Here is a 13,941-nt window from a genome sequence, read left to right as displayed (position 1 = left end):
TGTGTTGCCCCAAGCCTAATATAGCTGATCATCTTTTAACTGAAGATTGAATTCAAAAACAAAACAATACAACCAACAAACATGGTTAAGCTGGGAACAAAAGAGAAATTTCAGCACTCACCAATATGAATTGATGGAACACTAATACTGACTCAGATAACACATCTTTCTGATTCTATGCTAAGGTGAAATTCAAAGGTGGTTTCCACTGCTATTAAATCTTGGAGAATTGACCCTCCTGCTCAGGAACATCTTGGACCTCTACTTTGTCAGGTTCTCTTTCCTCTGCCAGAGCAATTGTGATCCACGTTTCAAGAAAGGGAGTTTGTGAACCTTTACTTTTATTTTCCACCTGAGCAGAAACCAATTTATTTAACAAATTAGTATAGAAAATCCAATTGCACCTGACAATCAAATGTTCAATGATTAGTAAGCCAATATTTCCTGCAGGTGAGACTATTGCCCTCCATATCTCCAAACACAACTGTATATTTGGAGGGGTATTTGCTTACCACCTGGACTTACCACTTATTAACTCACCCAATTGTTCAGAGTGAGGTAAATTAACATTGTTCTCTTGTCTTTCTGTAAAACTATTATTTTCTGTGAGGGATGTATTCCAAAGTTACAGAATCACGTGTGAAGTGGGTCACTTATGGAAATCATATTGAGACCAATTGAAAATAAAATAACTTACTAAAATTACACTAAAATCTAATTCAAAGACCAACATGTTTACTTGGTCAGTCTGTGACAATTTTATGGACAGTCTGTTTCAGTTGAAAGCGTTTATTTCTGACATAAATGCTAAAAGCAGAAATGTTCAATTCTTCAATGTAAAATTATATGAAATAGGAAAAGAAACTGAAGAATTCTCTACTTTAGGGAAACTAGACTAAAAATAAATTTGGAAAAAATATGAAAAGAGAGAATGACACAGAACTTGCTGAAAATGAAAGTGGAATGTTTCTTAGAAAGCAACATGAATCATACTGATGTGAGAGAAAGGTCATATATACGGAGTTCAAAGAGATTTAATGTAATAACTCCTTCATTTAAATGATGAATAAATTCATTTGTGTATGAATGCATCATGCACTCAGACACGTATGTAGCAAGATGTCTCAGATAGTTATTTTAGCATTACCTTTGAAAACATACCTTTGCAAATCCTCACTCACAGAGGGCACTGAAAGTAGGACAACATACACTATGCATCCCATAATTCCAGGTAAGCCATGGGTATATAAAATGCCAGAAGTATCATGGAGTTTCAAATATAATTCCAATCTGCCCTAGAAAAGATGCTAAAATGTTAGACATGGTCTACATATATATGTAAACAAGCAAAGACAGCAGCTACACTTCAGAGCACTTTATCGAAAATTAACCCTGACAAATGCAATAGTGGAACCTTGACCATGTGAGTATCATTAGTTTGACAGTGAAAGCATTTTTTAAAAAATATCTTTTTAGGTTTTTCCTCCCTCTCTTCAAAGTATTGTTCTTGCAGGTGTACAACTTCACATATGCCTGCAACCCTCTGGTTCCTGACCCAACTGCCCATTCGTCACATGTAAGCTTTGACAGTGAGTATTAGCAGGTAGCTCAACTTTGGATGTGTGCCGGGGCTGAACATATGCCTACTCCCCACAGTTGTACACTCTCCAGTCCAAGTCACTGAACATCAATCAACAGTAGGTGTTTTGTCAACTGCTTTCCTTCTCTGTGCCTTAGTACAGCAGTTCAATTATGATGAGCCAAATCTACAGAAACCAGAGATCAAAACCAGGCCCTGCAGTCTGCATGGATGAATGCATTCTTACATTGACATATGTTTATGCATTTGGCTTGCTTAGCTAGAGAGCTTCTTAAGCAGACTTTCTCCAAACTGTTCTGATAACCATCTGTGTACTAACAGTAGCTTCCAGAAAATTCAGTAAGTGGCTTACAAACATCTAAAAGATGTATTCTTGAATTTTGATGGGCCAGTTAATATAAGATCTGTCATGTTAACAGAATGGGAATTAAGGAACTAGAGTAGACCGTTTAGTCCCTTGAGTCTATTCTATCACTTAGAGAGATTGTGGTGAGTGAATTCTATACATGCACAATGTCTCCATACTCTCATACTTTTGACCAATAAAAATCTATTAATCTTAGTTTTCGGGTTAACAATTGTTCTTTCATCAATTTTCATTTGCATAAGAGAGCTCTAAATGTCTATCCCTTCCCCATTCAGGTTCCTAATTTCACCCTTGAAAGATCTGGCTGTAATGTTTTCTTATTATGGCCACCTCCCCAGTCGTGGATTCAATGGGAACATTTTCTCCAAACCTACCCTGTCTGTTACCTTTACCAACTTGAATGCTCAATCAACTAACGGGGAGGCAATGGCCTAGAGGTATTATTGCTGGACTTTTAACGCAGAGACCCAGGTAATGTTCTGGGGACCTGGGTTCAAATCCTGCCATGGTAGATGGAGGAATTTAAATTCACTAAATATCTGGAATCAAAAGTCTGTGATGACCAGAAATAAATCACTGATTGTTGGGAAAAACCCATCTGGTTCACTAACGTCCTTTAGGGAAGGAAACTGCCATCCTTGCCTGGTCTGGTCTACATGTGACTCCAGACCCACTGCAATGTGGTTGACTCTTAACTGCCCTCTGAGTAATTAGGGATGGGCAATAAATGCTGGTTATCTAGCGGTGCCCTCATCCCATGAATGAGTTAATAAAAACTCATTCCTTAGGCTTCTATATTTCAGAGAATACATCCCTAGTTTGTTTAATCTCTCCATGTAGATTGATTGGGAGTCCATTTATTTTCGAGCAAATTTATGTCCCACACCTCTGAGGCCAATATTTCCTTTCTAAGAGGAGGTGGCCAGAACTGCTCACAGCACTGCATTTGTGAGACTTTAGGTTCATTTAACAACCTGGGTTTTGCAGGACTTTGCACTGCAAACTGCTGGTCTTGCAAGTCCTGCAAACTCAATTTTCACTCTTGGTGTTTGAAAAAGACACTAAATGACAACAGAATTAAAGAGGAACCTGTATAAATGCTTTATATCTGATTTAGTTTCAATATTACCTTCAAGTATTTCATCCCCAGGGTAGAGATAACACCAGCAATGAAGCCGATTATCATTGCAATGTAAGCAGATGGTATCAAAGGAGCAGAAAGCCCAACAGCAACTCCTCCTGCCAGCGTAGCATTGCGGATATGTGACTGTAGGGACATGATTAAAAGATTTGTGTAATACATCCATTATTTCTGAACAATGATTTTAAACACTGGATGTAGAAAGATAGAATCCTGTACATAGGTTGTTGTTCAAATTTTCATGGCATGGATTTGGATATATTATTTAAAATTGTGTCCAAAATCAACAAAGGTTGCTAACTATTCATTTTTAGGTACAGCAAACCGCAGCAACAAAATTGCTTCGGATCAGTCTCCTTCATCTCTCATAAATTAGCGTCTTGTGTTTAATTTGTTAGAGTTTTTCTACTCTTGTTTTTTTCAACAACTCTTGCCTGCTCTCTGTAAAATCTCAAAAGCTGAAAGTCTCAAAGCTCTGGTCCACTGATACAAGCTGTAACATTGTGAAGGGTCATAGTGGAAGTGGTGGTGCACTGCTAATATTAATATTCTAATATATTTCTCAAATATTATAGAGTTTGTCTTTACCAAAAAAAGGTGAAAAGGCACATTTTGTTTGACTTTTGTCTTATGCTCATCAGTAGAGTTCACAAGAATATGAATTGAAGGGGAAGATTTAAAACTGATATTCTTGTGAATTATCTTGATGAGTGCCAGATAAAAATCTTTGACGAAATTGTCTGTTTTCAACAATTCTCAAGTTCTGGACCATCAAAAAACTATTAACCAAAAATGTTATAACTTATGAGCACCTTTCCAGATGTTAGATAAAAAAATTGATCATTAAATAAAACTCTGTGCAATCAATGACGTGTAAATTATTTATTGGAAAGAAAGAGCGGTCCACAGAAGTATGTTGATAAGTCACAAATGGGACACACAGCACAGAGAAAACATCAGAATCTAAAAGAGTAACATGGAGAGAAAGCTGGTAGTGGAGTCACAATGAAGAGCAAAAGCGAGAAAAAGATGAAAATAAAAGTTTTAGATCACAAGAGGTAAAGCAAGACTTCAAAGAACAGGAATTCAAATGAAGGGGCTAGAAATCCCATCATGCACTGCTCTCCGAGCTGATCTGTCTTGCCATAATCTCATCCCAAATCCTGAGTGAGAGATATTTCTGTATAGGCCAGGAATGTGAGCATTGACCAGGCAAATCAATTTATTACTTTGTTCCCTACCTTATTTTTTGGAATAAAATTGTCACCTACACTGAATAGACTCATTTTATTTGAATTATATTAAAATGATAGGAATTATGATTAGTTGGAAACCTGGTGGAGATAGCTTTTGCCACATTTACCAGCATCTCTGCTTGTAGAATACTCAATTTCCACGCCAAAATTGATTGAATGTTCTCGACTCAGAAATTTTATTTTTCCTGGAAGTCATTTCTCTTGCTTGCAGAAGGCGCTCCTTCCTGGCACATAATTCCAAAGACACAAGATACACTCGGTACCTCACGAAATTGTCATCTACAGAACAAACTCGATTATCCGAACGAGACGGGCTGAGAGTATTTTGTTCGGATAACTAATTGTTCAGATAACTGATTAGATTAGATTACTTACAGTGTGGAAACAGGCCCTTCGGCTCAACAAGTCCACACCGACCCGCCGAAGCACAACCCACCCAGATCCATTCCCCTACATTTACCCCTGCCCCTAACACTACGGGTAATTTAACATGGCCAATTCACCTAACCTGCACATTTTTGGACTGTGGGAGGAAACCGGAGCACCTGGAGGAAACCCACGCAGACACGGGGAGAATGTGCAAACTCTACATAGTCAGTCACCTGAGGTGGGAATTGAACCCGGGTCTCTGGCGCTGTGAGGCAGTAGTGCTAACCACTGTGCCACCGTGCCACCCACGAACTGATCTGATCATAAACAAAGGAAGCATTTACAGGACCTTGAGAACTTGTTCAGATAATCCAAAATTTGGATAATTGATGTTCAGAAAACTGAGGGTGTCCTGTACATATGTGAGCTTCAATGCACGAGTGTGAGCGAACTGCTTATATACAGGGTGGACACGTTCTGCATCTTGTCCTCACACAGCTTCCTGACTTCCAGTGGATGATGCCTGATAGTGAATAGGAGCAGGTACTTTGGTCAATTGTCTCATTGTAATGCAGTGATGTCAGAAACAATTACAGAACAAATTAGCACTGCCCTGGCAACCAATCTAACACAGAGTGAGAGTAAAAGGTATCGCCATACTTATGACCTGGGTGACTCAGCTTGTCATTATCTAAACCTCCTCCGCTTTGGTGGATTGCTTTTATTTTCACGCAGTCAACTTTGTGCAATTCAGCACTAAAGGCTGACTTAGAATAGAGTGCCAGAGTTAAGTGGTTAAGAGGGTTAAGAGGAGGGAGGTAAAGAGGTGTTCTGTTGGTTTTGCTTTTCCTAATTTTTTTTCAGCCTCAGGAATTGATTTTAGTGTGCGACAATAGAAGAAGCTGGTTACTTGGTGAGTATCTAATAAGTAACTAAGATCTATTATATTCCTGAAGTTCAACAGAAAATAGCAATTGGTGACAAATAATAAAACAAAATATATGAAAACATAACTGAACATAAAATTGAATAAAGTAGTTCCTTAGAAAAGGGGGCAAGACAAATTGTGCATCAGAGTTGCAGCTTGTCAGTTTTGACCAAAGCAAATATGCCTGTGGCAACAATATGAAATTCGAGAAACTTTGGTTCAGGGTTTATGAACAAGAGCTTGAACAATAGACACTCCTGATGGGGAATAGGGAAAGATGCCTGGACTCTTTGTACCAAGTGGCAAACATGTCAATTAATGCAGGATTGTCTCATTTGGTCAGTGTTCAGGGACGGGAGAGTATGACTGCACATGAGACAGATAAGGGGACCCAAAGAGAAGGAGCACAAGAGACTCAGTTTTTGTAATTGTTTTGGACCTGTACACTTTGTGCTAAGATCCTGGGAGTGTTGCTGAACAAAGAGACCTTGAAGTGCAGATTCAGATGTAGAGGTTTCTGAGTGTCCTCTTGCATGAATCAGAGCTGAAAATGTGTTGCTGGAAAAGCGCAGCAGGTCAGGCAGCATCCAAGGAACAGGAGAATCGACGTTTCGGGCATAAGCCCTTCTTAAGGCTTATGCCCAAAATATCGATACTCCTGTTCCTTAGATGCTGCCTGACCTGCTGTGCTTTTCCAGCAACACATTTTCAGCTCTGATCTCCAGCATCTGCAGTCCTCACTTTCTCCTCATGCGTGAATCACACAAGGTTAGGATGCAGGGATTGTAACTAATGCAGAAAGCTAATAGATTGTGATTATTTATCATGGCGGGATTGAATACAAAAGTAGAGAGGTTATGCTTCAGTTTTACAGGTCACTGGTGAGACTACCCCATGAGTACTGAATACTGTATTGGTCACCTTATTGAAGAAAGGATTTGAATACATTGGAAACAGTTTATTAGACCAATGTCTGGAATGGCCCACATCCACTGGAGTTCAGAAGAATAAAAAATTACTTGATTGTGACATAAAATCTTTAGCAGGCTTGACAGGGGCATACAGAGAGGCTGTTCCTTCAGCTGGGAGAATATATATGTAGAGCTCACTGTTAAATATTAAAGGATTCTCCATTTAAAACAGATAATGTGAATCTTTTATTTATATAGAGGATTGTGAACCTTTGGAACTCTTCCTCAAAAAGTGATGGAAATGGATTTCTTGAATCCTTTTAAAGCAGAGGTAGATGAATTCTTGTTAAGCAAGGGAATGATGATATCAAAGGTAGACAGGAATGTGGATTTGTAGTTACAATCAGATCAGCCATGTTCTTATTGAATGGTGGGATAGACTCAAGGGGCTACTCTTGCTTATTATTCTAACGTTTGTAGGTAACTGTGAGAAGAAATCCTCTTTTTATAATAAACTGAGGTACTTGAAATTGTGAGTTCTGTGAAGAGTTTGTGACACCACCTCAACACTCCATTCAGGAGCAACTGAAACAGATGGAATGCTCAATTTGGTCTTGTAATTAGTTTCAACATCTCCGCATGAATAAAAATTATGTCAGTAAGAACAATGGCCAACAATAGAGATTTGAAAGAAAGGCAGAGTCTGAAGAGATAACATTGGTTAATATTTCAGACAAGACTCTGCCACAGAGCCAGATATTGGTCATTTTTTAACAAAACAAAGAATTGCAGATGCTGAAGCTTTGAAACAACAACAGAAATAGCTTTAGAAACTCATCAGGTCTGGCAGCTTCTATGGAGAGAAAGCAGAGTTGCCAATTCAAGTCCAGTGACCCTTCTTCAGAACTGGTCTTGTTTGTTATTGACAATTCTTTATCTTTCAGATGCTCTTGGTTCATTTTATTCCAGTATAATATGTTTTTGTTTCCAAGAATTGTGTGGAAAGCAATTCTTATGAAATGAGATAGTAGGGCTCTAAAGATTTCTATAGAGAGCTAAAATATGACAGATGTTGGAGATCTGAAATAAAAACAGCAATTACTGGAGAAACTGAAGCAGTTTCAAGAGAAATGGAATTAACATTTAAGACCAATAGGACTCATCATCAGGATTGTTTTATGACAGTAAAACTCTACATTGACTTCTATAAAATAGCTTTAAAAACAGTATGTAGCACAGGTTTTCAGGGAAAACATGAGACTGAGTATTTTTCCCTGTCCCAATGAACAGAATGTGCTACTTTGGGACTTAAACGTAAGGCTTGCAAAGAAACAATAGAAGCATGTAATATCTTGGCATGGCAATAAAGTACTTTTTGGAGACAAATACATTGATCATACACCTTAGCTTTTAGTCTGCTTAAAACTGGAATGAATTGCATGCCTACCTCAAAAGTCTAAAGCAAATCTATTATTTAAGCAGTGTTCTAATGGTATATACTTTTCCCTTTGAGTGAATAATGAAGCATTGTGATCCCACGCAAGCTCATTGTTTACAACCCAGAATAATAACTGTGCAACAGTAGTACAGTAATTATACGGAGGAAGCGGAATGGTTGTCACTGCTAGAATGCTGATAAACACAGTTAAGTGAAGTAGATGAAAAGTCTTCTGTTACCATGTCTATTTTCCCTTCATTATGGATATGACTGGAAATTGCAAACGTTGCAACAGTGCAAGCAGCCAAAGCATAATAGGTGTTGAAAACAGCTTTTTCACTATTCACATCGAGAAGTGCTGCATTAAAACTGGGCCAGAACATCCACAGAAAGCATGTACCTGTGGACAGGAGGACAGATTTTAGTCAGTGGACTTAGAACTGCAAGATATTCAATATGTCAGTTGTAGAGAAAGAGCACAAAGAACAACTGTAAACACATATCTTGTTTTGTCTACTTGTAACAAATATTTCTCAATATATTATTGCAAGTGGACTATCACACACTACTTTACAGGTTCTATAAATGAACAAATTCAGTAACTTTACGGGTTTCCTGGAAAGTTACTGAATTTGTTCATTTATAGAATCATAGAGTCGCAGAGATGTACAGCATGGAAACAACTTGTCCATGCTGACCAGATATACTAAGTTAATCTAGTTCCATTGGCCACCATTTGGCCCATATCCTTCCTCTCCATGTTCCCATCCAGATGTCTTTTAAATGTTGTAATTGCACCAGCCTCTACCATTTCTTCTGGCAGTTCATTGCATACATGTGCCTTGATTGACTGTTTCCTTTACTTATAATAATATTGCTGTTTTTAAAGACATTTTACAGTTTCTTTTCCCCTTTTGTAAATTTTGAAAAGTTATTAGAAGCATACAAAAGTAAAACCAAACCTGATTGTAGCCAAAGGGATAGGACTGGATTCTAAAATCTGATAAATGCAGATTGTTTTGGAATAATTCTATTTGATAAACAGCTGTGAAACACCATCAGATGGAAGCATTGATCTGTGTCCTATCTGTTGTGCAGTGGTCCAAAGGGTGGTGCCAAACATTATTGGCATAATTAAAAGCCGGGAAATGTTTTCATGTAATGACCAACATTTTTCTGTTAGCGAATACTGCCAAAAGCATCTTGCTGTTTACAAAATCTTGCTGTAAGGAAAATGGCTGCTATGTTTACCCACACAATTATTATTTAGATTCTGTGAATATGAAATATTTTCAGATATGTCTGAAGTCATAGAAATACAACTCCTCCTTTCTTGCCAGAATATAAAAAATAAGTAATTAACTAGTGGAGAAGTGTCTCATTTTTAATTTAGTCTCTGTTCATTGTGTTTAAATATTTTCCATTTTCCAAAAAACATTACTTTCTCATGAGACCAGAACTGATTTTGGCTTGATTTCTCAGTATGAATGATTGTGAAACTGTCAGCATTCATTTTTGTTATTCATCTGAAACTGGCAGGACCTTCTGGAGCCCTCATACATGCAATTAAATACAGACATCCAGTAGTTCCTCTCAGTGACTCTCCACTCATCTGCAGGCTAAGCTGTTGACTTATAATCAATTAAAATTCACTGAAGTGGTGAGAATTTCCATTTTTGTAGTATAAGGCTCATTGTAAAAACCCTTCAAAATGTTACATCTTCTTCAGTGAGGCATAACGTAGGTTTTTAACTATGTAGGCTGTTCTTTTATGTTGCAAAACCACCACTTCAACCATGAAAATTTGATTTTATATTTATAGAATGTCAAATTTCTCCACTAGGACCAAAAATATACATTTATGTTTCGTGTTATTTAAAGCATGTTTATTATGTTTTATTTTTTATGGTATCCTCTGTGTATTTCCCAATCTTTATTTCACATTTGGTAAACCAATACTACAAGCCTGGTCAGTGCTTTCAAACTTGATTTGATGTTGATGGAATTTCTTTCATGTGATTGGTTGCTTGCCCAACTTGATGACTTCGTTGTTGCTGGACTCTGGTGATCTCCCTGACTTGGCCCCAGAATCAAGTTTACTTTGGGAAAGGTGAAATTCACTCCAAAGAGATCATCAGACCTTTGTTGGTAGCTTTGTCTGAGATTGACAACAACTGCCTTTGCTTAGAGACTGGCTGCAAAATCCAGGCCAAAATTATTACATTTCTTAATGTACTACATAAAACCTCAACCTGTTAGCTACCTCTTATTATGTAAAGAAAAGCCTCATGACAGGTTTTATCATTTCCCTTGTTTTTAGGAATGTATAGATATGTTTCCAAAAACAATAGTGAGCCTAGTTATTATTATAGCTATTATATTAGCTATTTCATAATTTAGTTCTTTTGACAATTTGAAATGTGAAATATAATGTGCAGGGCTGCAGACATATTTGCCACATTGCAATATATGATAATGGCTCTTCCACACTGCAGGGTGAAGGACATGGTTTGATTTTGATTAAACTTTTTTTTTCAACGTAATACATGACTTTTAAAAAATGCAAACAGTGAGTTATCAATAATAAAAAAAAAATTATGCATACTATGTATTTATTTCCCATTATACTGAGACATTGGACTGAATTTTTTGGATGTGTTTTGTTGGATAAGAATTCATGGCATCTGGTCCTCCATGGTTCAATGATTTTATTCAAGCAATTTTCCATTCTTTACTTCAATAGGTATGCAACTGGGCTCTGGGGCTCCTTTCTCGGGGAATCAGATGGCCAGAGAGCAGGATGTAGTCATCACTGCCACCACCATTTATGCCTCTGGCACCAAACTTAAAGTCCAACACACACACTTCAGATGCTGCAAGCCAGGAATTACCCCTCAGCCTGTGGTATGCAAACTTCAACATTCAATAGAGGAGAGAAAACCTCACTCCCGGTTTCCCAGGCAGGGTCCTGGAGGTGATGGTGAACAGTGTGGTGTAAAGGAGGACAGTCCTTTTTCCAGCTGACTGTTACAAAAGGCAATGGATCCAACCAGTCTGGCCATTTGTGGCCTGAGTGAATTAGAACACTGAACAATGCAGGAAGAAAGTCAACGATCTTCTACTCTCCACATCTTCTCTCTGGTATCTCACACCCACAGGGCCAATCCTCACTCTAAATCTGCCACTGAACACACATCTTACCAAGGCTCATGGACTACAACTCTCAATATTAAATGATTCAAGTCTACTCATTGTCTCAAACTATTAATCCCTCGTCTCTGTGCTTGCCATTCACTCACTCAGGACACATCACCATCTCTCTTCATGTAGCACCACTAACTGCTCTTTTACCCACTTCCACTACAGTCAAACCCTCCCTTGCAGTCTAAGAGGCTGAATGTGACAATAGATAGCAGCTCATTATCACTAAGCCAAGGCATCAACAGGGAGGCCAAGGAGTGACCAAGGAGAAACAGGTATATTTAGGGCAGAGGTAAAAAGAAGAGTTGTGATCATGTGCTGAGGGAACTTGGGTGGATAAAATAGGCAGAGCATTCCTTCTCCACAAAAACAATTTCAACACTTAACTTGTTCAAACACTTTCTATTGTCTCAGATTGTATAGAAAGAGCATCTTCTTTGCTATTTCATGAAATAGGCAGTGAAATTGAAATCAGGTTTCCATATTAATGTTAATTCTCCAATTTGCAGGCATAATGAGGCCTCTCTATGAAGAAAGCACTGAGAAAAAAATAGCAGTGGAGCAGTCAACCAATTACCTCCATTTGAATCACTCAACCATACTTCATTGACTGGAGGGAGTTAAAGTTTCCCTTAGGGAATGATAATTGGTAGAAGTTAGTGTAATTGGAAACCAATTATCACAACCTCAAGTAAGTTGTCCTAACCTGCTTTACAGGTAATCACATATTATGCATCCTGCACATGGAGGTGCCAGCTGGAATGAAGCACCTGCAGCGAGTAGCAGAGATGAAAAACAGACCTTAAAATAACTGATGGGTATCCATGAAGATATAAGAGAAAGTGAGGACTGCAGATGCTGGAAAAGCAGAGGTCAGGCAGCATCCAATGAGCAGGAAATGAAGGGTTTATGCCTGAAACATCAATTTTTCTGCTCCTCAGACGCTGCCTGACCTGCTGTGCTTTTCCAGCACCACACTCTCTATCCATGAAGGTATCTTTGAGTTTCAAAGCCAACGTGTAAATTTCTCTCCTTGGAGAGAGATAACTGCTGATATTTAACCTGAGACTCACCACATCTCAAGGAAGGAGAGAAGTTGAGAAGAACAGACCGTCATGGTAGTCTCAGCTGGTGCAGGAGTTGAGTCCAACACTATCTGTATTGCAACCCAGCTGTTCACCAACTCAGCTAACTGACCCCCAAATTGGTACATACCAATCATGGAAAAGAGGTTAGATATTGGCAACGATCCTTCTTTTTCATGGCCTTTTCGTAGCCCCGGGCGATAGAGAATTCGTGATGCCGTCAATCCAAACATAGCTCCGAAAAGGTGCAGATGCATGGCACTAGTTTTGCGGTCAAACTGTAGTGGAAGAGCACGAGAACTTAACTCTGCTTCCAATTCAATTAAATGATGAATTAATTTTGAATATTATTTCTCTTATTGCAAAGCAACATTATAAGTAGCATCAGTTCCACTTCCAGCCTCCCTGAGGACTTACCCATGAGATACATCAAGACAGATTGTCAGCCCAGTTTGGAAAGTACATGGCCACAGGACTCTAATCCATTTCGGACCACAAGCCTGTTTCACCATTCAATTAGATCATGGCTGATGTGTGCCCCAACTCGTTACTCACTCTTGTTCCCTTGATAGCCTGCCACACTAAATTGTCCTTAGCTCATTTTGGAAATGTAATTGATCTGGCACCCACAGCCTTTTGAGGCAGAGAGTGACAATGTTGGAAATGATGACCCCTTTAATGTTCATGGCAATCTGAGGGGTGTGATCCTGTACAAGAGGTGCCTCTGGGCTCTGGGGTTTTCCAGCTTACAAACTGTTGGGGGCATCCTGTGAATTCATGGGCTGAGAGGTTTATAGCTAGTGGATAGGTTCAAGACTCTCTGCTGATATAATGATGCTGGGTGACAATATGGTACTGGTCCCTTACCAAATGGAGATTTATTAGCCACCCACAGGGTGAGACACAGGAGATGTGAGGAGCAGCATTCTGAGTAGTAAAAGGAACATCTCAGAAAACCTAATGGGATCACTAAGCTGCCTTACTTGTTTTCCCTTCACCCATATCACCAATGCTTTTCTTGTACCTGTCTTATGTGTGTGTAGAGGGGGAATTTTATAAGTGGTTTAGAGTTTAGAGTAGTGGAGTTATATGTTGATAGTTCATAACTGTTAACCTGTAGCTAGGATCTTTACATTTTGCAATAAATACTAACTCCAATCCATGCCTCATGTCAATCTGAATCTAAACAACAGGTAAATTTGGGAATACTGCATACTTATTTGAAAAATTTTGTGACAACTCCGGGAACATCAGAACATGATTTCCCGTGAAGTATGCCAGTGAGGTGTGACAGTAAACAAGTGCTCTTACAACTGTAGACAGGACTCCAGGATAGTCCTGGTGACTTGGTGTTTAGCACTGCGGGAGGAAACTGGAGCACTCAGTGGAAATCCACACAGATATGGGGAGAATATGCAAACTCCACACAGACAGTCACCCAAGGCTGGAATTGAACCCGGGTCCCTGACGCTGTGAGGCAGCAGTGGTAGCCTGCAGGTAAGGTGGATTAGCGATGTTAAGTTGTCCACAATGTCCAGGGACGTACAGGCTACATGGCTTGGCCATGGCATATGTCGGGTTATGGGATAGACTGGCAGGGGGGAGGATGGTTCTGGGTGGGATGCTCTTTGGTGGGTCAGTGCAG

The 13,941-nt window shown here is 39.0% G+C and overlaps 1 protein-coding gene across 1 annotated transcript in view; it reads right to left on the bottom strand.

The window, feature by feature from the left end:
• Window positions 1–13,941, bottom strand: part of rhd (Rh blood group, D antigen) — a 56,647-nt gene that overhangs the window by 24,016 nt on the left and 18,690 nt on the right. Inside the window, exons 4-7 of the mRNA XM_072548346.1 lie at window positions 12,427–12,574; window positions 8,250–8,410; window positions 3,097–3,234; window positions 1,162–1,295 (exon numbers count right to left, since the gene is read on the bottom strand). Of these exons, the coding sequence (XP_072404447.1) occupies window positions 1,162–1,295; window positions 3,097–3,234; window positions 8,250–8,410; window positions 12,427–12,574 (581 nt within the window). The remainder of the gene's footprint in view (window positions 1–1,161; window positions 1,296–3,096; window positions 3,235–8,249; window positions 8,411–12,426; window positions 12,575–13,941) is intronic.

This window comes from Chiloscyllium punctatum, chromosome 27 (genome assembly GCF_047496795.1).
Source record: "Chiloscyllium punctatum isolate Juve2018m chromosome 27, sChiPun1.3, whole genome shotgun sequence".
NCBI lineage: Eukaryota > Metazoa > Chordata > Chondrichthyes > Orectolobiformes > Hemiscylliidae > Chiloscyllium > Chiloscyllium punctatum.
The sequence above is the reverse complement of the archived record's forward strand: the minus strand, read 5'-3'. Positions and strand labels throughout refer to the sequence as shown.